We start from the raw sequence: 21,564 nt of genomic DNA, 5'->3' as shown, positions 1-21,564 counted from the left end.
CTTCTGGCTGAAGTGATAGCCACCAAAAAGACTGCTTTCAACGTCAGGTCTTTCAGAGATGCCCTTGACAAGGGTTCAAAAGGCGGCTTCTGCAAGGCTCTTAGCACCAGGTTGAGATTCCACGCAGGCACCACTGAGTGCAGAGGAGGGTGCAGGTGATTAACTCCCTTGAGAAAGCGCACCACATCTGGCTGCGAAGCCAGGGAAGCACCCTTCAGGCGGCCCCTGAAGCAAGCCAGGGCTGCTACCTGGACTTTAAGGGAACTGAGCGACAGGCCTTTCTCCAGACCTTCTTGCAGGAACGCCAACACTGAAGAAATTGGAGCAGTGAAGGGAGAAAGTAAGCCTGCTTCACACCATGCTGCAAAGGTACGCCAAACCCTGGCGTAAGCAGTAGAAGTAGAGCGCTTCCTCGCTCTTAGCATAGTGGCGATGACCTTGTCTGAGAAGCCCTTCTTTCTCAGACGCTGCCGCTCAATAGCCAGGCCGTAAGACCAAAGGGGGAGGGATCCTCCATCACCACGGGACCCTGATGCAACAGGCCCTGCTCCACTGGCAGCCGCAGAGGATCGTCCACTGAGAGCCTGATCAAGTCCGCATACCAGGGACGTCTGGGCCAGTCCGGACCCACCAGGATTATCCGGCCCAGATGCTTTGCCACCCGGTCTAGCACCCTGCCCAACATGGGCCAGGGCGGGAACACATAGAGAAGCTCCTGTGTCGGCCACTGTTGGAGAAGAGCATCTACTCCCAGGGATCGAGGGTCCCGTCCTCTGCTGAAAAAGCGCGGCACTTGGCAATTGGCCGATGACGCCATCAGATCTAGGCTCGGCTGGCCCCAGCGCTTCGTGATGTCCAAGAACGCCTGAGCAGATAGCTGCCACTCTCCGGGATCCAAGGTATGGCGACTGAGAAAGTCCGCCTTGACATTCATGACTCCGGCAATGTGGGCCGCTGACAGCTGTTCCAGGTTCGCTTCCGCCCACTGGCATAGATTCATGGCCTCCTTGGCTAGAGGGGCGCTCTTGGTACCTCCCTGGCGGTTGACATAGGCCACAGCCGTGGCATTGTCCGACAGGACCCGTACTGGTTTCAACGCCAGTACTGGGAGGAACTCCAAAAGCGCCAACCGAATGGCTCTGAGTTCCAGGAGGTTGATAGACCACTTTGCCTCTGCAGGAGACCAGAGCCCCTGCGCTGTCCTTCCCAAGCAGTGGGCTCCCCAGCCCGTCAAAGAGGCGTCCGTCGTGACGACAATCCACTCCGGGGTCACAAGAGGCATCCCTGCAGACAACTTGCCTGTCTGCAGCCACCAGCTCAGCGCCTTGCGCACTGCTGGGTCCAAGGGAAGGCACACAGCATAATCCTCCGACACCGGAGTCCAGCGCTGCAGCAGAGAGTGTTGTAGTAGTTTCATATGAGCCCTGGCCCAGGGCACTACTTCCATCGTGGCCGTCATAGAGCCCAACAGCTGCACATAGTCCCAAGCCCGGAGCGGAGAGGCTACTAGGAACTGGGCCACCTGAGCCTGAAGTTTGACAATCCGATTGTCCGGCAGGAACACTCTGCCTACTTGGGTGTCGAAACGAACTCCCAGATACTCCAAGGACTGAGTCGGGCGCAGCTGGCTTTTCTCCCAGTTGATGATCCACCCCAGGGAGCTCAAAAGAGCAATCACCCGGTCCACAGCTTTGCCGCACTCTGCATAAGAGGGGGCTCGGATCAACCAGTCGTCCAGATAAGGATGGACTTGTACTCCTTCCTTTCTCAGGAAGGCCGCGATGACCACCATTACTTTGGAGAAGGTCCGCGGAGCAGTAGCCAACCCGAACGGGAGGGCTCTGAACTGGAAGTGTCGGCCCAGGACTGCAAAACGCAGAAAGCGTTGATGAGGAGGCCAGATGGGAAAGCGAATGCTACATACCTGTAGAAGGTATTCTCCGAGGACAGCAGGCTGATTGTTCTCACTGATGGGTGACGTCCACGGCAGCCCCTCCAATCGGAAACTTCACTAGCAAAGTCCTTTGCTAGCCCTCGCGCGCCCGCGCGCACCGCGCATGCGCGGCCGTCTTCCCGCCCGAAACCGGCTCGAGCCGGCCAGTCTAGTATGTAGCAAGACAATACACTTCAAGGGAAGACACAACTCCAAAGGGGAGGCGGGCGGGTTTGTGAGAACAATCAGCCTGCTGTCCTCGGAGAATACCTTCTACAGGTATGTAGCATTCGCTTTCTCCGAGGACAAGCAGGCTGCTTGTTCTCACTGATGGGGTATCCCTAGCCCCCAGGCTCACTCAAAACAACAACATTGGTCAATTGGGCCTCGCAACGGCGAGGACATAACTGAGATTGACCTAAAAAATTTACCAACTAACTGAGAGTGTAGCCTGGAACAGAACAAACAGGGCCCTCGGGGGGTGGAGTTGGATCCTAAAGCCCAAACAGGTTCTGAAGAACTGACTGCCCGAACCGACTGTCACGTCGGGTATCCTGCTGCAGGCAGTAATGAGATGTGAATGTGTGGACAGATGACCACGTCGCAGCTTTGCAAATTTCCTCCATGGTGGCTGACTTCAAGTGGGCTACCGACGCTGCCATGGCTCTAACATTATGAGCCGTGACATGACCCTCAAGAGCCAGCCCAGCCTGGGCGTAAGTGAAGGAAATGCAATCTGCTAGCCAATTGGATATGGTGCGTTTCCCTACAGCCACTCCCCTCTTGTTGGGATCAAAAGAAACAAACAATTGGGCGGACTGTCTGTGGGGCTGTGTCCGCTCCAGATAGAAGGCCAATGCTCTCTTGCAGTCCAATGTGTGCAGCTGACGTTCAGCAGGGCAGGAATGAGGACGGGGAAAGAATGTTGGCAAGACAATTGACTGGTTCAGATGGAACTCCGACACAACCTTTGGCAGAAACTTAGGGTGAGTGCGGAGGACTACTCTGTTGTGATGAAATTTGGTGTAAGGGGCCTGGGCTACCAGGGCCTGAAGCTCACTGACTCTACGAGCCGAGGTAACTGCCACCAAGAAAATGACCTTCCAGGTCAAGTACTTCGGATGGCAGGAATTCAGTGGCTCGAAAGGAGGTTTCATCAGCTGGGTGAGAACGACATTGAGATCCCATGACACTGTAGGAGGCTTGACAGGGGGCTTTGACAAAAGCAAACCTCTCATGAAGCGAACAACTAAAGGCTGTCCTGAGATCGGCTTACCTTCCACTTGGTAATGGTATGCACTGATTGCACTAAGGTGAACCCTTACGGAGTTGGTCTTCAGACCAGACTCAGACAAGTGGAGAAGGTATTCAAGCAGGGTCTGTGTAGGACAAGAGCGAGGGTCTAGGGCCTTGCTGTCACACCAGACGGCAAACCTCCTCCAATGAAAGAAGTAACTTCTCTTAGTGGAGTCTTTCCTGGAAGCAAGCAAGATGCGGGAGACACCCTCTGGCAGACCCAAAGAGGCAAAGTCTACGCCCTCAACATCCAGGCCGTGAGAGCCAGGGACCGGAGGTTGGGATGCAGCAGAGCCCCTTCGTCCTGCGTGATGAGGGTCGGAAAACACTCCAATCTCCACGGTTCTTCGGAGGATAACTCCAGAAGAAGAGGGAACCAGATCTGACGCGGCCAAAAGGGAGCAATCAGAATCATGGTGCCTCGGTCTTGCTTGAGTTTCAACAAAGTCTTCCCCACCAGAGGAATGGGAGGATAAGCATACAGCAGACCTTCCCCCCAATCCAGGAGGAAGGCATCCGACGCCAGTCTGCCGTGGGCCTGAAGCCTGGAACAGAACTGAGGGACCTTGTGGTTCACTTGAGATGCGAAGAGATCCACCAGGGGGGTGCCCCACGCCTGGAAGATCTGTCGCACCACACGGGAATTGAGCGACCACTCGTGAGGTTGCATAATCCTGCTCAACCTGTCGGCCAGACTGTTGTTTACGCCTGCCAGATATGTGGCTTGGAGCACCATGCCTTGACGGCGAGCCCAGAGCCACATGCTGACGGCTTCCTGACACAGGGGGCGAGATCCGGTGCCCCCCTGCTTGTTGACATAGTACATGGCAACCTGATTGTCTGTCTGAATTTGGATAATTTGGTGGGACAGCCGATCTCTGAAAGCCTTCAGAGCGTTCCAGATCGCTCGCAACTCCAGAAGATTGATCTGTAGATCGCTTTCTTGGAGGGACCACCTTCCTTGGGTGTGAAGCCCATCGACATGAGCTCCCCATCCCAGGAGAGACGCATCCGTGGTCAGCACTTTTTGAGGCTGAGGAATTTGGAAGGGACGTCCCAGAGTCAAATTGGAGCAAATCGTCCACCAATACAGGGATTCGAGAAAACTCGTGGACAGGTGGATCACGTCCTCTAGACCCCCGGCGGCCTGATACCACTGGGAGGCTAGGGTCCATTGAGCAGATCTCATGTGAAGGCGGGCCATGGGAGTCACATGAACTGTGGAAGCCATGTGGCCCAGCAATCTCAACATCTGCCGAGCTGTGATCTGCTGGGACGCTCGCACCCGCGAGACGAGGGACAACAAGTTGTTGGCCCTCGCCTCTGGGAGATAGGCGCGAGCCGTCCGAGAATCCAGCAGGGCTCCGATGAAATCGAGTTTCTGCACTGGGAGAAGATGGGACTTTGGGTAATTTATCACAAACCCCAGTAGCTCCAGGAGGCGAATAGTCATCTGCATGGACTGCAGGGCTCCTGCCTCGGATGTGTTCTTCACCAGCCAATCGTCGAGATATGGGAACACGTGCACCCCCAGCCTGCGAAGCGCCGCTGCTACCACAGCTAGGCACTTTGTGAACACCCTGGGCGCAGAGGCGAGCCCAAAGGGTAGCACACAGTACTGGAAGTGGCGTGCGCCCAGCTGAAATCGCAGATACTGTCTGTGAGCTGGCAGTATCGGGATGTGTGTGTAGGCATCCTTCAAGTCCAGAGAGCATAGCCAATCGTTTTGCTGAATCATGGGGAGAAGGGTGCCCAGGGAAAGCATCCTGAACTTTTCTTTTACGAGATATTTGTTCAGGGCCCTTAGGTCTAGGATGGGACGCATCCCCCCTGTTTTCTTTTCCACAAGGAAGTACCTGGAATAGAACCCCAGCCCTTCTTGCCCGGATGGCACGGGCTCGACCGCATTGGCGCTGAGAAGGGCGGAGAGTTCCTCTGCAAGTACCTGCTTGTGCTGGAAGCTGTAGGACTGAGCTCCCGGTGGACAATTTGGAGGTTGAGAGGCCAAATTGAGGGTGTATCCTTGCCGGACTATTTGGAGAACCCACTGATCGGAGGTTATAAGAGGCCACCTTTGGTGAAAAGCTTTCAACCTCCCTCCGACAGGCAGGTCGCCCGGCACTGACACTTGGATGTCGGCTATGCTCTGCTGGAGCCAGTCAAAAGCTCGCCCCTTGCTTTTGCTGGGGAGCCGCGGGGCCTTGCTGATTCGCACGCTGCTGACGAGAGCGAGCGCGCTGGGGCTTAGCCTGGGCCGCAGGCTGTCGGGAAGGAGGATTGTACCTACGCTTGCCAGAAGTATAGGGAACAGTCTTCCTTCCCCCGAAAAATCGTCTACCTGTAGAGGTAGAAGCTGAAGGCTGCCGGCGGGCGAACTTGTCGAATGCGGTGTCCCGCTGGTGGAGAGACTCTACCACCTGCTCGACTTTTTCGCCAAAAATGTTATCCGCATGGCAAGGCAAGTCCGTAATCCGCTGCTGGATTCTATTCTCCAGGTCGGCGGCACGCAGCCATGAGAGCCTGCGCATCACCACACCTTGAGCAGCGGCCCTGGACGCAACATCAAAAGTGTCATAAACTCCTCTGGCCAGGAATTTTCTGCACGCCTTCAGCTGCCTGACCACCTCCTGAAAAGGCTTGGCTTGCTCAGGGGGAAGAGCATCAACCAAGCCCGCCAACTGCCGCACATTATTCCGCATGTGTATGCTCGTGTAGAGCTGGTAAGACTGGATCTTGGACACGAGCATAGAGGAATGGTAGGCCTTCCTCCCAAAGGAGTCTAAGGTTCTAGCGTCCTTGCCCGGGGGCGCCGAAGCATGTTCCCTAGAACTCTTAGCCTTCTTTAGGGCCAAATCCACAACTCCAGAGTCATGAGGCAACTGAGTGCGCATCAGCTCTGGGTCCCCATGGATCCGGTACTGGGACTCGATCTTCTTGGGAATGTGGGGATTAGTTAATGGTTTGGTCCAGTTCGCAAGCAATGTCTTCTTCAGGACATGGTGCAAGGGAACAGTGGACGCTTCCTTAGGTGGAGAAGGATAGTCCAGGAGCTCAAACATTTCAGCCCTGGGCTCGTCCTCCACAACCACCGGGAAGGGGATGGCCGTAGACATCTCCCGGACAAAGGAGGCAAAAGACAGACTCTCGGGAGGAGAAAGCTGTCTCTCAGGAGAGGGAGTGGGATCAGACGGAAGACCCCCAGACTCCTCGTCAGAGAAATATCTGGGATCTTCCTCTTCCTCCCACGAGGCCTCACCCTCGGTGTCAGACACAAGTTCACGGACCTGTGTCTGCAACCTCGCCCTGCTCGACTCCGTGGAACCCCGTCCACGATGGGGGCGTCGAGAGGTAGACTCCCTCGCCCGCATCGGCGAAGCTCCCTCCGCCGACGTAGTCGGGGAGCCTTCCTGGGAGGTGGCCGCGGTCGGTACCGCGTCGGACCTCAACCTGGGCGATGGGCCAGCCGGCGCCACGCTCGACGGTACCGGTGGCGCAAGCACCGCCGGTACCGGAGGGGTAGGGCGCAACAGCTCTCCCAGAATCTCTGGGAGAACGGCCCGGAGGCTCTCGTTTAGAGCGGCTGCAGAGAAAGGCTGAGAGGTCGATGCAGGCGTCGACGTCAGTACCTGTTCCGGGCGTGGAGGCTGTTCCGGGCTGTCCAGAGCGGAGCGCATCGACACCTCCTGAACAGAGGGTGAGCGGTCCTCTCGGTGCCGATGCCTGCTGGGTGCCGAATCCCTCGGCGACCCAGAGCTCTCGGTGCCGACACGGGGAGGAGACCGGTGTCGATGCTTCTTCGATTTCTTCCGAAGCATGTCACCGGAGCTCCCCGGCACCGACGAGGAGGACGTCGAATCCACTCGTCGCTTCCTCGGGGCCGAGACTGAAGAAGGTCGATCTCGGGGGGGCTGTACCGCAGGAGCCCTCAGGGTAGGCGGAGACCCACCCGAGGGCTCACCGCCACCAGCAGGGGAATGGACAGCCCTCACCTGCACTCCACCCGATGCACCACCGTCCGACGACATCAGCAGACGAGGTCCTGGTACCACCGACGTCGATGCAGCTATCCGATGTCTCGGCGCCGATGCAGAGGCCCGATGCCTCGATGCACTCGATGCAGGGGCGGCCGAGGAAGATGGTCTGGACGCTGACGACGTCGATGCACTCGAAGATCCCGGTGCCGATGCCGACGAAGAGCCCGAGAACAACACGTTCCACTGGGCTAGTCTCGCTACCTGAGTCCGCCTTTGAAGCAGGGAACACAGACTGCAGTTCTGAGGGCGGTGCTCGGCCCCCAGACACTGAAGACACGACGAGTGTCGATCAGTGAGCGAGATAACCCGGGCGCACTGGGTGCACTTCTTGAAGCCGCTGGAAGGCTTCGATGTCATGGGCGGAAAAATCACGCCGGCGAAATCAAAAGCCGAAATGGCGAAATTTGAAGCACCAAATTTAGAGGGAGAAAAAATCTCGACCGAGGCCGAAAAGAGGCCTACCCCGACGACGAAAGAAAACTTACCGGGGCAAAAAAGCTGGAAGTACGGGGAGGATTTACACGAAACCCGGCGGGGGGTTTCCGGAGCACTTCCCGACTAGGACAAAGCTTTCCCGAAGGAAAAAAAACACGTTCAAACAAATTGGACGCGCGAGGTCGACTTTCCGGGGCTCGACACGGCGAAAACACGACCGTACCGAGTGCGGACAAAAGAAGACTGGCCGGCTCGAGCCGGTTTCGGGCGGGAAGACGGCCGCGCATGCGCGGTGCGCGCGGGCGCGCGAGGGCTAGCAAAGGACTTTGCTAGTGAAGTTTCCGATTGGAGGGGCTGCCGTGGACGTCACCCATCAGTGAGAACAAGCAGCCTGCTTGTCCTCGGAGAATATGCAAGTACGCTTCCTTGATGTCCAAGGATGCCAGGAACTCCCCTGCCTTCACTGCCGCTATAACAGAGCGGAGAGTCTCCATGCGAAAGTGCCGAACTTTCAAGGCCCGATTGACCCCTTTGAGGTCGAGGATAGGCCGTACAGAACCTCCTTTCTTTGGTACCACAAAGTAAATGGAGTAACGTCCCTTGCCAAGCTGATTTTCTGGCACCGGAACGACCGCACCCAGGCGGATCAGATTGTCCAAGGTCTGCTGCACTGCCACAGCTTTGACCAGAGACTTGCAGGGAGAGAGTACAAACCCGTCTCTTAAGGGTCGGCAGAACTCTAGCTTGTAGCCATCTCTGATGACTTCCAGCACCCAAGTGTCTGAAGTTACCCTGGTCCACTCGCCCAGAAACGAGGACAGGCGTCCTCCAATTTGCACTGGGCCATGGACCAGGACCCCGTCCATTGGGTACGAGACCCTGGGGGAGGACCGGAGGGCGCACCTCCGGGACGGCGGTCTCTGCGAAAGGAATGCTGCTTGGGGGAGAAGTTCCTCTTGAAGGAAGAGGGGGCAGAGGAGCCCGACTTGCCCGGGCGGTACCGACGGGCTTCCTGAAACCGTCCTCTGGAGATACCGGGGCGAGCACTGGCCCGAGCCCTGACCTCTGGTAACCTCTTGCCCTTAGACGTGCCGAGATCGGTCACAATTTTGTCCAGCTCGACCCCAAAGAGCAGCTTGCCTTTAAAAGGCAACTTAGCCAGGCGGGACTTAGAGGCGTGGTCCGCAGACCAATGTTTCAGCCAAAGCCACCGCCGCGCAGAGACTGTCTGAGCCATACCTTTAGCCGAGGCTCTCAAGACATCATACAGCAAGTCTGCCAAATAAGCCAAGCCCAATTCCAGGGCCGGCCAATCAGCCCTCAAGGAAGGATCCGAGGGGGAAGCCCGCTGCACAATCGTCAGGCACGCCCTGGCCACGTAGGAGCCACAAACTGAGGCCTGCAAACTTAAGGCAGCCGCCTCGAAGGACGACCTTAAGGCCGCTTCCAATCTTCTGTCTTGGGCGTCCTTTAGGGCCGTGCCACCTTCCACCGGCAACGCCGTTTTCTTAGTCACCGCAGTGATTAAAGAATCCACGGTAGGCCAAAGAAAGGCCTCCCGTTCACTTTCAGGCAAAGGATAGAGGCGGGACATAGCCCTAGCCACTTTGAGGCTCGCTTCCGGGACATCCCATTGAGCCGAAATTAAGGTGTGCATGGCATTTTGCACGTGGAAGGTTCTAGGCGGGCGCTTCGTCCCCAGCATAATGGCGGAGCCAACAGGGGCTGAGGGAGAGACGTCCTCCGGAGAGGAAATCTTCAAAATGCTCATGGCCTGCACTAACAGGTTGGGCAAATCCTCTGAGCGAAAGATCCGCGCTGCAGAGGGGTCATCCGCTCCATCCGAGCGGGAATCCGTCTCCAGCAAGGAATCCCCAAAGGACCGTTGGGAGAACTCAGATACGCTGCCCTCATCTACATCAGAGGAAACAGAGTCCTCTAAGGCCTGGGAATCCACCCGAGGGCGTTTACTTCCGGGGGCCTCAACCCCTTTATCGGACAAGGGAGAAGGGGCAGCGTTTTGCATAATGAAGGCCTGATACAGCAGCAAAATAATCTCGGGGGAGAAACCCCCCAGACTGTGCACTTCACCAGCCTGGGCCACAGCCCTAGACGCACCCTCAACCGGCGCTCGCAAGAGCGGGGGAGAAACATGCTGCGCATCCAAGATGGCGTCTGGCGCGACACTCCGCGAAGGAGCCGCGCGGGAAGAACGGCGCTTAACTTTAGCCGCTTTTTTGCCGTCGCCCAAATCAAGGGCGGCCATGGCATGAACGTCTCCCAGCTCAAGGGCGGCCCAAGAAGAAGCCGTCCGAGCAGAGTGGCCGGCCAAGATGGCGGAGGCGAGCAGCGGGGGATGGGCGTTTATGGCGGGAAAAACCGCCGCACCGGAGGAAGACCCGGGACACTGACCGGCCTCCGAACTGACACCCAACAAGGGCGAATCAGACTTTAATACCCCCGCATCCCCGCTAGGAGCGCACACGCGGTCCGGGGAGCGATTCTTCGCGCCCTCGCCCTCCGACGCCATAGGCCACGTGGAGATCAATCGGGGAACCCCCTGCCCGCTATAAAAAAGGTAAAAATTACCTGCTTCTCGCTCCGAGCTGTAACGACCTGGTGTCCCAGTGAGTAGCTGCAATAAACGTTTAAATAAACGTCGAAATAAACGCCTTTAAGGGCGTCCAAAATTTTTTTTTTTTTTTTTTTTTTTTTTTTTAACGGAGCCAGCGGGAGGGGGTAGAAAAGGAGGGACCTGGCGCCACCAGGTTTGCACTTGCTCAAGAAGAGCCCTCAACCCCAGGCACTCAACAAAACCTAAAAATTAGGCTTGGAGGCCTAGCCAGAGCTGCTGCTGTGTGTGACCACCACCTGCTGAGATAGAGAACATACTGAGGAGTTTCCGGCAGCACATGACCACATATAGGGAGGCAAAAGGATTGCTCTCTATCTCCACCTGCTGGTAGATGGACACAACCCACCAGTCTATGGATTGATCAGCATGATGATATGGAAGGAAATATTAATTATACAGCTTAGAAAACCATTAAACTACAACTTGACAGAATGTGTGTAGGGTTGTACCTTCCTTCTGTAGGAGACAGTTCCTTCAAGTCTTCCAAGCCAGGTGTCACATTCAGAAGCTTCTTATAGAGGGCCAGGGGAAAGTGGAGGTCCACTACTGTGAAGTTGTAGATTGCTAAACCACAGACTATCCCAATTAGGTGAAACCAGTTGTGCTCTACAACACACTGTAAACAAAAAACACACTTAGCAGCAACAAACAGGGCCCGCAGAGAAATGCCATCACTTTTTACCTCTGCAGCTTCTCAATTTGTTTATTGTACACTGCTCAGGGGGGCCTCCTAATGGGTGGGATAACAAACACTGAATAAACTTGGAAATTTGGTAATACATTGATGCTTGCCTACGTTCTTGGCACAGGCTAATAAAACCCTGCCCACAGTTAAGAGAATCACCTGTGGTAGGGTTTTATGATCTCATCATCACAGATCACCTGATTCAACATATTGATCTCTTTTAAACCATATATACTTGAATATAAATAGATTTTTTGGCCAGAAAAAAAGGCATCAAAAATTGCATCTCAGTTTATATTCAAGCCTACCTTCCCCTCCCTCCCCTGTGGTGTCTCTCCTCCTCTGCCACCGCTGCCCTCCCACCAAGTAGCCCCTCTCCCCAGTCTTGCGAGATTGCCACGGAGGTTATGGCAGCTATTTTGGGATTGGAGCCGGCACAGGCAGGAGCGAGTGAGGATTGCTCCTGCCCCAATCCAACATTAGACCAGTGGGGGGTGGGAGGGGGTTGGAGGAAGTAAGGAATAAGTGGGAGATCTGGTTGGGTTGGGGGAGGAGGGACACCATATAAGATGGAGGGAAGGGAAGGAATACTGGAATATAAACCTTTGGTTTATATTTGAGCTACCATTTTTCCCCTAAAACAAAAAAAGGGGGGTGTTCTTTATATTCAGATAGGTTTATATTTGAGTATAAGGTATTTATCCATCCTACACCACAATCTCAGCCAAATCATTACCAACACCTTTGTTCACCCTTCTGCAGTTGCACTTTTGCCTCTTATTTTGACCCTCAGGAACTAAAATCAGGCTGTCAACCCCCATTGTTCCCTCTGCTATGGTCTCTCCCCTCCTCTTCTCCACTGGCATCTGTCAAGGCAGTCTTCCTACAACTCCACTTTCCTCTAGACACGCCTGCACTGTGCAAAGTATCAACTCCTAAACCCCGTCTCACCCCTATGTTTCACTTCCTCTGCAGAATGAATGTGGCTCAAATTCCATTTTAACACTAAATTTCATACATTTCAATTGGCCAGCATTTTTCCTGCTTCCTCCCTTTCAAGAATAAAATCCAGCTTAAAAACACAAATCGATACCACTTTTAAAACATGTGGAAATAAACTAAGCAGATAGGGACAAGACCACAAAGTTCTTGTAAGAAGGATAAATGGAAAGCAATATGACCACTTTTATGTTATTAACCTGCACTTATGTCACTATAGCATGGTCTGCCTGATATCTAACTGTGCCTCTCACATCTTGTGCGTTTCCAAACCCTTGTTACAAACATGAAGAATTAATTTATAGCTCTGTGGTGGTGAAGGTGGAGCCACCTTACTTGCAACATATCCTAGACCAGAGCTTCCTAAACTGTGGGTCTGGACCCCAAATGGGGTCACAAAACCTGCATCTGGGGGTCACAATTTAGGTAAGCATTCTATAAGCACATCATAATTCTGATATTAAAACTGTTTCTAAAACAGCCCTGCTTCAAGCGCAAATGACTACACAGCAAAATCTGAAATTGGAGAATGTGGACATGAAAATTCAAGATATGGGATCTGTAGAAGCAGCTTTGGTTAAAGATAATAATTTCCTTCATAAACGATTAGAATACCTGGAAAACCAGGCTAGAAGATTAAACCTTAGGTTTCTTAATTTTCCCAAGTCGCCTTTAATTTCACCGCTGGAGATGGTTAAGAAGTATATGGTTGACATTCTAGGGATGGATAAGGACTCGTTACCCCCCCATTACACAGGTTTATTACATCAGGAGCGTTGGTTCGGTGGAAGGAAATCCCCCGGTAATGGGGGAAGGACTGAACCTTACTTCCTCTTCCTGGAAAGTTCATTGGAAATAATTACCCAGAGGTTGACTTTGCTTGTTACTTTTGCGCTGGAGCCAGATTGGAATGCTGTATTAAGGCTTTCCTTGAGACACTTAGAAGCTCTGTTTTTGGGCTCAAAGGTTAGAATTTTTCCAGATCTCTCAAGACCTACACAGATGAGACGGAGGGCCTTTTTGGAACTCCGTCCCAGGGTGGTGGCATTGGGAGCAAACTTTGTGCTACAATTTCTTTGTTTTTGTAATGTGATGTTTGAGGGTAAACAGTTTCAGTTTGTAGACCCAAAATAGTTGAAAGAATTCCTAGATGCTAGAGTTGCTGTGAATGTCGTATGCCCTCCCTAAATTACAGGCTTGGGTCTGAACCAGAGGTAGCGACCATTGTTTTCTTTTTTTTTCCTGCTTATTGTAAAAAAAATTTTTTTCCTTATTCTTGGAATCTCGTTTTCTTATTAACTTGTGGACAAACAGGCAGTTTAGAAATTTTCTCATTTTTATATTTTCCTATTATAATTGATGCAGATTGCAATTCACACTTTGTGGTGATGTATTGAAATATATGAATAAACTATAAATAAAAAAATAATAATTCTGCACCCTTGGCACAGTTGCACAAATTTATTTGGCCGCCATCATAGGGCTGGGGGCCACAGCCACAGTAAGACTGATAAGCACAGTCAGACACATCGGGCCTGATATTCAGCCAGTGACAGGCATTGCATTTGCTGCCTGCTGCCAGCGTTAAACCTGGGTATTCAATGCCAGGCCATAACTGGCGACCAGCATTGAATATCCGGGTTTATTTTGGCCACTAAAAAGTTAACTGGCTATGCCAATATTCAGCGCTAACCAGTTAACTTTTTAGCAGTCAAAGATAAGCTTGCTATTTCTGCGGCCTACTTTGACCGCTCAACATAGCCAATTAGACACTGAATATCCGCACCTAACTGGCTAGCCGCTAACCAGGATATTCAGCGGGAGATAACTGGTCATCTCCCACTGAATATCTGCGGTTAGATACTATTTAACCAGCCAGGAACTGTTCCTGGCCGGTTAAATAGTTTTGAATATCAGGCGGGGGGGGGGGGGGGGGGGGGGGAAATCATCTGGTTCTGATCACACACAGAGTAAAGATTTCATTTTGCAGTACTAAGAATCATTCTCAACTCACCGCATCTGAAAACCAAAGCAGGTTAGAATCCGGGTAGCAGGAGAACATGCCATAGATGGGGTTCAGAAGTTCCTTCAACAACAAGAGGAAGAACTCTTTGGTGACTCCTCCATCGTCCACGGCCTCCTCGCCATCAAATATCACCTGCAAAAGGAAAGAGACCTGTGCGAACCAACTGCAAGTCTACAAGTTGATGATGGCATCTTTGTGTTATTTTATTTTTATGTATTTATTTATTCACATTTGCTATACCACCTTTGTTAACTCAAATCAAAGCAGTTAACATACCAAAATCAAAGAAAAAAAGTTAGAAAAGAACTACAAAATTCATACAGAAAAGCAAGGACCATTCATACAAGCCAATATAATTTAGACCTAAAATTGAGAAGGGAAATATAGTTCACACATAAAATTGAGGAAAAAGGAGATTGGGGGGGGGGGGGGGGCAATTGAGGTACAGAACAGAGAGAGGAAAAAAAAAAAAAGAAAAGAAAAGCCAGAGGTAAGGGGACTGGAACTCCAGTGATGAAAATCTACAGTCTGTTAAGTAGTATTAAAAACTAGATTAAATAGCCAGGTCTTTAAGGCTGATTTAAATTTGTCAAAAGATGGTTCAGTCCGAATTTGTATTGGGAACGAGTTCCACAAAAGGAGGCAGCAGAAAAGAATGCACGGTGGCATGTTGATTCAAAACGGACCTGTTTGGGACCCGGGAGTACTAAGCGGTGATTTGTTTATAGAATGGAGAGAGCAAGCAGGGGAATAGGGAATAGTAAAAGTTGAGAGAGAATATGGAAGACCTAACTGAAAAAGTCTTTAAAAAAAAGTGTGAGGAATTTGAACATTATTCTCTGTTCTATAGGGAGCCAGTGATAGGACTTTAGCTGGGTGGGGGGGGGGGGGGGGGGGGGGGGAGTGCGCTCATAATGACATGCATGTTTACATTGTTTTACTACTGTTTTATTAAAATTCTATTAACTTTGTATTTCAAATCACTACGTAAGCCGCATTGAGCCTGCATTATGTGGGAAAGCGCGGGGTACAAATGTAATAATAATAATAATGACAAAGAAATCTAATCGCAGTGTTTTTTTTAAAGACTGTATGTTTTAGAACTGAGAACGGGGGGGGGGGGGGGGGGGGCAACCTAAATAATGTTGCAATTTTCCTGTGCTCTGTAGGTTGGTGGTGTGGTGTTTTCATACAGAAGGTACTATATAAAAGAGGTTCACTCTGCTCTACCAGCACTATTGTCCAAGGACTAGGAGGAGGGTTGAGGAAGTAAGGAGACTGCACTAAAAACAGGTCTTACCTTTAGAGGTTTCTTCAGATCAACATCAGAATGAATGCTCAGCTCTCGCAAAGCATCACCAACGAGGCTATTTCTACGGACGTGAAGAACCAAGAATGGGTTCCTGGCCAGCAGGGGCTCCAGGGTCAGCAGCATGAAGATGTTCTGCAGATTGGCTTCATTGATAGCCACCTGTGGAAAAAGAACATGCGAGAAGCTGAGCCACGCTGGATCTGTCGAAGTGGTGACCCTGAATCAGATCTGAATATTGTTCACCATGCTGGCTATTTTGCTTGGGAAAGGGTTGAATCCTTTTCAAAGAGAGAGAGATATCTTTTTTTGAGGAGTGGATTCGAATTCTGCTGAGATTTAATAGCAGCAACAGCGCAATGTGTAGAGGAAAATTCAAGAACAATGCATTTTTGTGACACCAAGTTAAAAAAAAAATTAGCTTAACAGGTGAAATACATGCTATGACTTCTGTAAGTTCTTGCACCTAAATTACAGAGTTGGAGTTAAGTGCTCATGCCTAAATGTTGGAAATCCACACGTGTGAGTCCTGCCCAGCCTCTGTGGGTGCCCCGCGGTCAAATATGCACCATGTAAGATATATGCACGCTTAACAGAATGCCACAGGCACATAAATGTGAAAATTCTACTTTGGTATACACATATTTGTGACATTCTAAACCATTTACACACATAATCAGTGCATAAAATATTAAGAGGAGGGGGAATAGCCATAATCTACAAATCCCAATTCATCATTACAACCACAGCTGAATCCATTAAGCCACAGCTTGAAATTGCTTCGGTCAGAATTAATCACCCAAACCTACAAGAACACCTCAATGCAGTACTGCTCTATAGACCGCCAGGCAACTGGTAAGACTCCCAAACACACTTCATGGACTTTATTTTGAATACGTGTCTCTACCTCAAATCTTATCATCGCAGGGGACATCAATTTACACCTTGATGACCTCACCTCAAATAACACCAAAGAATGCAAAGAGTTCCTACAACTATGGGATCTCCACAAGCCAAACGCGCAACCAACCCACAACAAAGGACACACATTAGACATCATCACACACAAATTCAACCCCGATTTAAACATTGTACTAAATGATACAAAGTGTATTAAATGATACAAAGTGGACACCTACCCTGTGGTCCGACCACTACAAAGCTTTAATCTTCCTCCAATGGCGAAAGAAAGATTCACCCAATAAACAAATACGAAAAACCTACACCACAAGAGGAAGAATAGATCCAGCAACATTCTGGCAACAGATCTACGACAATGAATGGACTATAAAGACTGATACACACCAATTCCTCCAAGAATGGGACAATAGATGCAAATACATACTGGACGACATAGCCCCGATTGAAACCAGAACTTCACACAGAAAGAACTCGCTACCATGGTTCAACAAGGACCTGAAAAAACTTAAAACACAAGTTAGAAGGCTAGAACAAGCATGGAACAGACAGAAAAACGACTCCACACACGAGGCCTGGAAACAACTACATAGAAAATACAAATACACCATAAGACAAACTAAAAGATCATATTACAAAACCATAATCGGACCAAACTACAAGGACACACACAAACTCTTCCAACTAGTGAACAAACTAATAGACACCACACCGGTCACTTCCAACCACACAGATGCACCAACAGCAGACAGTCTTGCGAAATACTTCAATGAGAAAATCATAAAACTACGACTCCAGATACCTAGCAGCACCACCGACTACGCTACAATCCTTGACTGCCTAGACCCAGACCCTGGAATATACCCAGCAGACAGAACCTGGACAAACTTCGAGACACTATCAGAAGGCACTATCTCCCAAACGGGTAAAAGATTTGCTAAATCCCACTGTAAATTAGACATATGTCCCAACAACCTTATAACATCGGCCCCTCAACAATTTATAACAGACCTCACGGAACATCTGAACTATATGCTACAAAATGGTCTCTTCCTAAAGGAGAAAGAAAATATTCTGCTCACCCCCATACCCAAGGACACAAAGAAAAATGCTAGCGAACTAACTACAGACCAGTGGCATCCATTCCCCTAATAACCAAACTAACGGAAGGAATGGCAACCAAACAACTCACCGACTATTTAAATAAGTTCTCAATACTCCATGATTCCCAATCAGGATTTCGTTCTAACCACAGTACTGAAACAGTACTAGTTACCCTCTTGTCCAAATTTAGACAACTGATCGCAACTGGCAAAAGCATACTATTTCTACAATTGGACATGTCCAGTGCTTTCGTTATGGTAGATCACAATATTCTACTACATCTCCTTGAATACTTCGGAATCTGAGGAAACATTCTTAATTGGTTCAAGGGATTCCTAACCACAAGATCTTACCAAATGACATCTAACTCGACTACATCTGCTACATGGACACCTGAATGCGGAGTTCCACAGGGATCCCCCCTCTCGCTGACACTTAATGATGATACACCTGGCTAAACTACTATCTAACCAACACCTCAACCCATACATATATGCAGACGACGTAATGATCTACATCCCATTCAAACAAGATTTACAGGAAATCTCTAGCGACATCAACCAGAGTCTTAGTATCATGCATTCATGGGCAGATGCGTTCAAACTGAAACTTAATGCAGAAAATACCCAATGCTTAATACTTACCTCTCAATACAATACAAGCAAATTCACCACCATACACACACCAAATTTGACACTCCCTATCTCAGACACCCTAAAAATTCTTGGAGTGACCATCGATCGTCATCTGACACTTGAGAGTCATACGAAAAACACAACCAAAAAGATGTTCCACTCATATGTGGAAATTAAAAAGAGTAAAGCATTTTTTCCCAATGACAGTCTTCCGTAACCTGGTACAATCAATGGTGCTCAGTCACCTAGACTACTGTAATGCACTCTATGCTGGATGTAAAGAACAGACAATCAAGAAACTTCAGACAGCCCAGAACACCGCAGCCAGGCTTATATTTGGAAAAGCAAAATATGAAAGTGCTAAACCAATACGAGAAAAGTTACACTGGCTCCCACTCAAAGTACGCATCACGTTTAAGATTTGCACTCTAGTTCACAAAATCATCCATGGAGATGCCCCAGCCTATATGTCAGACCTGATAGACTTACTGACTAGGAATGCCAAAAGAACAGCCCGTACATTCCTCAACCTCCATCTCCCAAGCTGCAAAGGTCTAAAATACAAACTTACGCATGCAGCAAACTTCACCTACCTGAGTGCCAAGCTATGGAACGCACTGCCGCACAACCTGAGAAAGATCCACGAGCTAAGAAACTTCCGAATATCATTGAAGACCCATCTCTTTAACAAGGCATACCACACAGAACAACAAATATAAATGCACGCGCCTCCTTTTCCCTTACAGACCTATTTTTATCATTTCTGCTTGCTCTAAACTTCTACTATGTTACTCAAAATCTCTATGCAAAATATGTAATTATTTTATAATATCTGCTTGTTTTTAACTTTTACCATGTTACTCTAATTCTCTATGTAACAATAAGTATCAATGTTCTAATCCAATACCACCAAGAACGACACATTGTAAGTCACTTTGAACCTGCAAAAAGGTGGGAAAATGTGGGATACAAATGCAATAAATAAATATGTGCGGGCAGAGCCCCAATGATATATGCAGTGGGGGCATGAGGGGGGTGCAGGAGGAGAGGGGTAGTGTATTCCAGTGTTATACTGGATCACAAATTTTACCTGCATCTGCAACTCTGCATCTGTTTGCAGCATTTTGGTTTTGGCTTGAGCATCAAATATGAAGGGGTAAGAACAGAATGTCAGAGAGTCCTGAAAGAAAGGAAAATGTCTATTACCAATAGTTTCTCAACACAGCATCACTAAGTCTGGATATTCAGGGCTGGACCTAATCAAGGTAGCAGTAGCAAATATTTGGGACTTTCGTGGATACTCAAGCTATGTCAGCTGATATAACTGCCGATATGAAAGGCCAGTTTAGAGCATTCAAGAATAGTTTGATATGAAAGATTCAGGACAGTGGAAGTGAACAGCATGCTCAAGTAACCTGGATGTGAAAGGGAGGAGGGAGAAGGATTGATAGATGTAAGGGCAGGTAAGATCCAGTGAAGGTTCATAGTATCAGGAAAAGTTGCAGTGGGAAGTGATAGGTTGATAATATGACAGACGGAAGGGATGACAGTAAAGGAGAGAGAGCTGAGGGATGGGTGGGAATGAGATCAGAGAAACAGGCAGTGAGGTTGGAGGAAGAGAGAAATAGTTTCTGCCTCTGATTTTAGAAATGAAAGAGTGGCAGGATCTGAAGGATGTGAGAATTAAATAGTTTAAAGGGGAGGCACAGGTAATATGGTGGAGAACCATTAATTTTGAGAATCTCATCATGGAAGTACTCAGCAATAGTCTGGGCTGAAAGTGAAGGAGGGGAATTGGAGGTGGAGACAAGAATTTGAAATGTATGATCATGGGTGTGGGATTTTAGCCACTCTGCAGAGCAGGCACAGGAAGGATTGTAGCACACTCTGGAGGTCAGCCAAACTGGGGTTCGGTGCACTTTACAGAACAAGGTATAGGATGAGTGAGTACAGTGTTCTAAAAGAGATTACCTGTGACAGATAGATGAGAGGAGACAGTGGCAAAGAGTGCAAGGGTCAATAGCCTGGTGAGACATTGCTTTGAGGAAGCTATGTTGCATACACTTTATACATGCATTGTTAATTTCAAAATTAGATTATGAAAATATGAGTTATGCTGGCATTACAAAAGTAAATTTAAAATGCTTGCAGATATTACAAAATACAGCAATTCGGCTGTTAGGCGAGGCTCATAAATACGATCATATCACACCACTGTATAGCATTATCATTGGCTCTCTCTTTTGGGGTTAATTTTAAAATTTTGAAAATAGCCCATAGTGCTTTTTATACACAACCACCTTCATATTTATGCTCATTAACTACTCCTTATGTTCCATCAAGACTTCTGAGGTCCTTAGAAGACCATAGGATGGTCATACTAGAGCATCTGGTGATTGGAGTAGGAAAAAAGCTTTCCTTTGCTTAGCACCATTCCTTTGGAATAATCTGACAAAATCATTACGTAGAGAGGCAGACCTTAAGAAATTTAAAGCGTTATTAAAAATTCACTTCTGTATACAGGCATTTGAGGGAATATAGTAGGGAATTTGAAAATGCTATAACATAAGATGGATTATACTGAGGAACAGGTAAGTATGCATACTCTTGTGTGTGGGGGATAGGCTTTCCTGTAAAACAAAAAAAAAAAAAAAAAAAAAGAGTTCTTTTTATTATTTGGTTTTTTTTGTGTGTTCTGTATACATTTTTTAGACTGTAAACTGCTTTGTTCTGAAAAGTAAAGTGGGATATCACATTTAGGGGCCCTTTTACCAAGCTGCTCTAACAAAAAGTAGCCTGCAGTATGAGGCCACTTTTAGCATGGCTGTAAAATGGATGCATTTTCCATTTACTACTACTACTAATCATTTCTGTAGTGCTACTAGACATACGAAGCATTTCTTCAATTAATGGCCATATGCTAATTTCCCAATTAGCATGGAAGCCCTTACCAACACCTATTTACTAGGTGGTAAGGGCTCCCACGATAACCCTGTGCTAATCTATAGAACAGTGTGGAAAAATGAATATATTAGCCATATTATCATATTTTTTTTCTTTTTCATTATGTGTTATGTAAATTATTCCACAGACATATCTTCCTTAATTCTTACATAGTAATATGTTAATTTAGAACAAACCTCTTACTCTGTTCATAACTATATCTTTTGCAATATAATATAAGCTACATTGAGCCTGCAAATAGGTGGGAAAATGTGGGGTACAAACGTAATAAATAAATAGAGAGTTTATTACTGCTGTTTCTACCAACTATAATAATTTTTATGCTGCTTTAGTGATATTCAATTTTATTTCATATGTATCTAGATATGGGAAGCTTTCAAATACATAAAAATGCTGTCAAATAAATTAAAAAAAATCCTTTATCCTCCACCTTTTAAGGCACTACCTATCCAACTGGAACAGCTTTCAACTTTTTAACAGATGGATCACGCATAGGTAGTCCGTTATTTCTAATAAGCTTTTGCTATTGTTTTGGGTGAACCAATGTGGTGGCAAGCTCCGCCAACAGGTCTCAGCCCACATAATGGGCCA

General features: G+C 48.7%; 1 protein-coding gene across 5 annotated transcripts in view; it reads right to left on the bottom strand.

Moving 5' to 3' along the window:
* The window catches only part of HERC3 (HECT and RLD domain containing E3 ubiquitin protein ligase 3), a 164,582-nt gene that overhangs the window by 26,169 nt on the left and 116,849 nt on the right, over positions 1 to 21,564 (bottom strand). For 4 of the 5 annotated variants that reach the window (XM_030190680.1, XM_030190683.1, XM_030190681.1 and 1 more), the window contains exons 17-20: positions 19,100 to 19,189; positions 15,344 to 15,514; positions 14,032 to 14,175; positions 10,783 to 10,949 (exon numbers count right to left, since the gene is read on the bottom strand). In XM_030190680.1, the coding sequence (XP_030046540.1) occupies positions 10,783 to 10,949; positions 14,032 to 14,175; positions 15,344 to 15,514; positions 19,100 to 19,189 (572 nt within the window). The remainder of the gene's footprint in view (positions 1 to 10,782; positions 10,950 to 14,031; positions 14,176 to 15,343; positions 15,515 to 19,099; positions 19,190 to 21,564) is intronic. The other variant, XM_030190684.1, reaches the window with a different exon arrangement.

This window comes from Microcaecilia unicolor, chromosome 2 (assembly GCF_901765095.1).
Source record: "Microcaecilia unicolor chromosome 2, aMicUni1.1, whole genome shotgun sequence".
In the NCBI taxonomy this organism is placed as follows: domain Eukaryota; kingdom Metazoa; phylum Chordata; class Amphibia; order Gymnophiona; family Siphonopidae; genus Microcaecilia; species Microcaecilia unicolor.
Note: the sequence above shows the minus strand (reverse complement) of the source record. Positions and strands in the feature narration are given on the sequence as shown.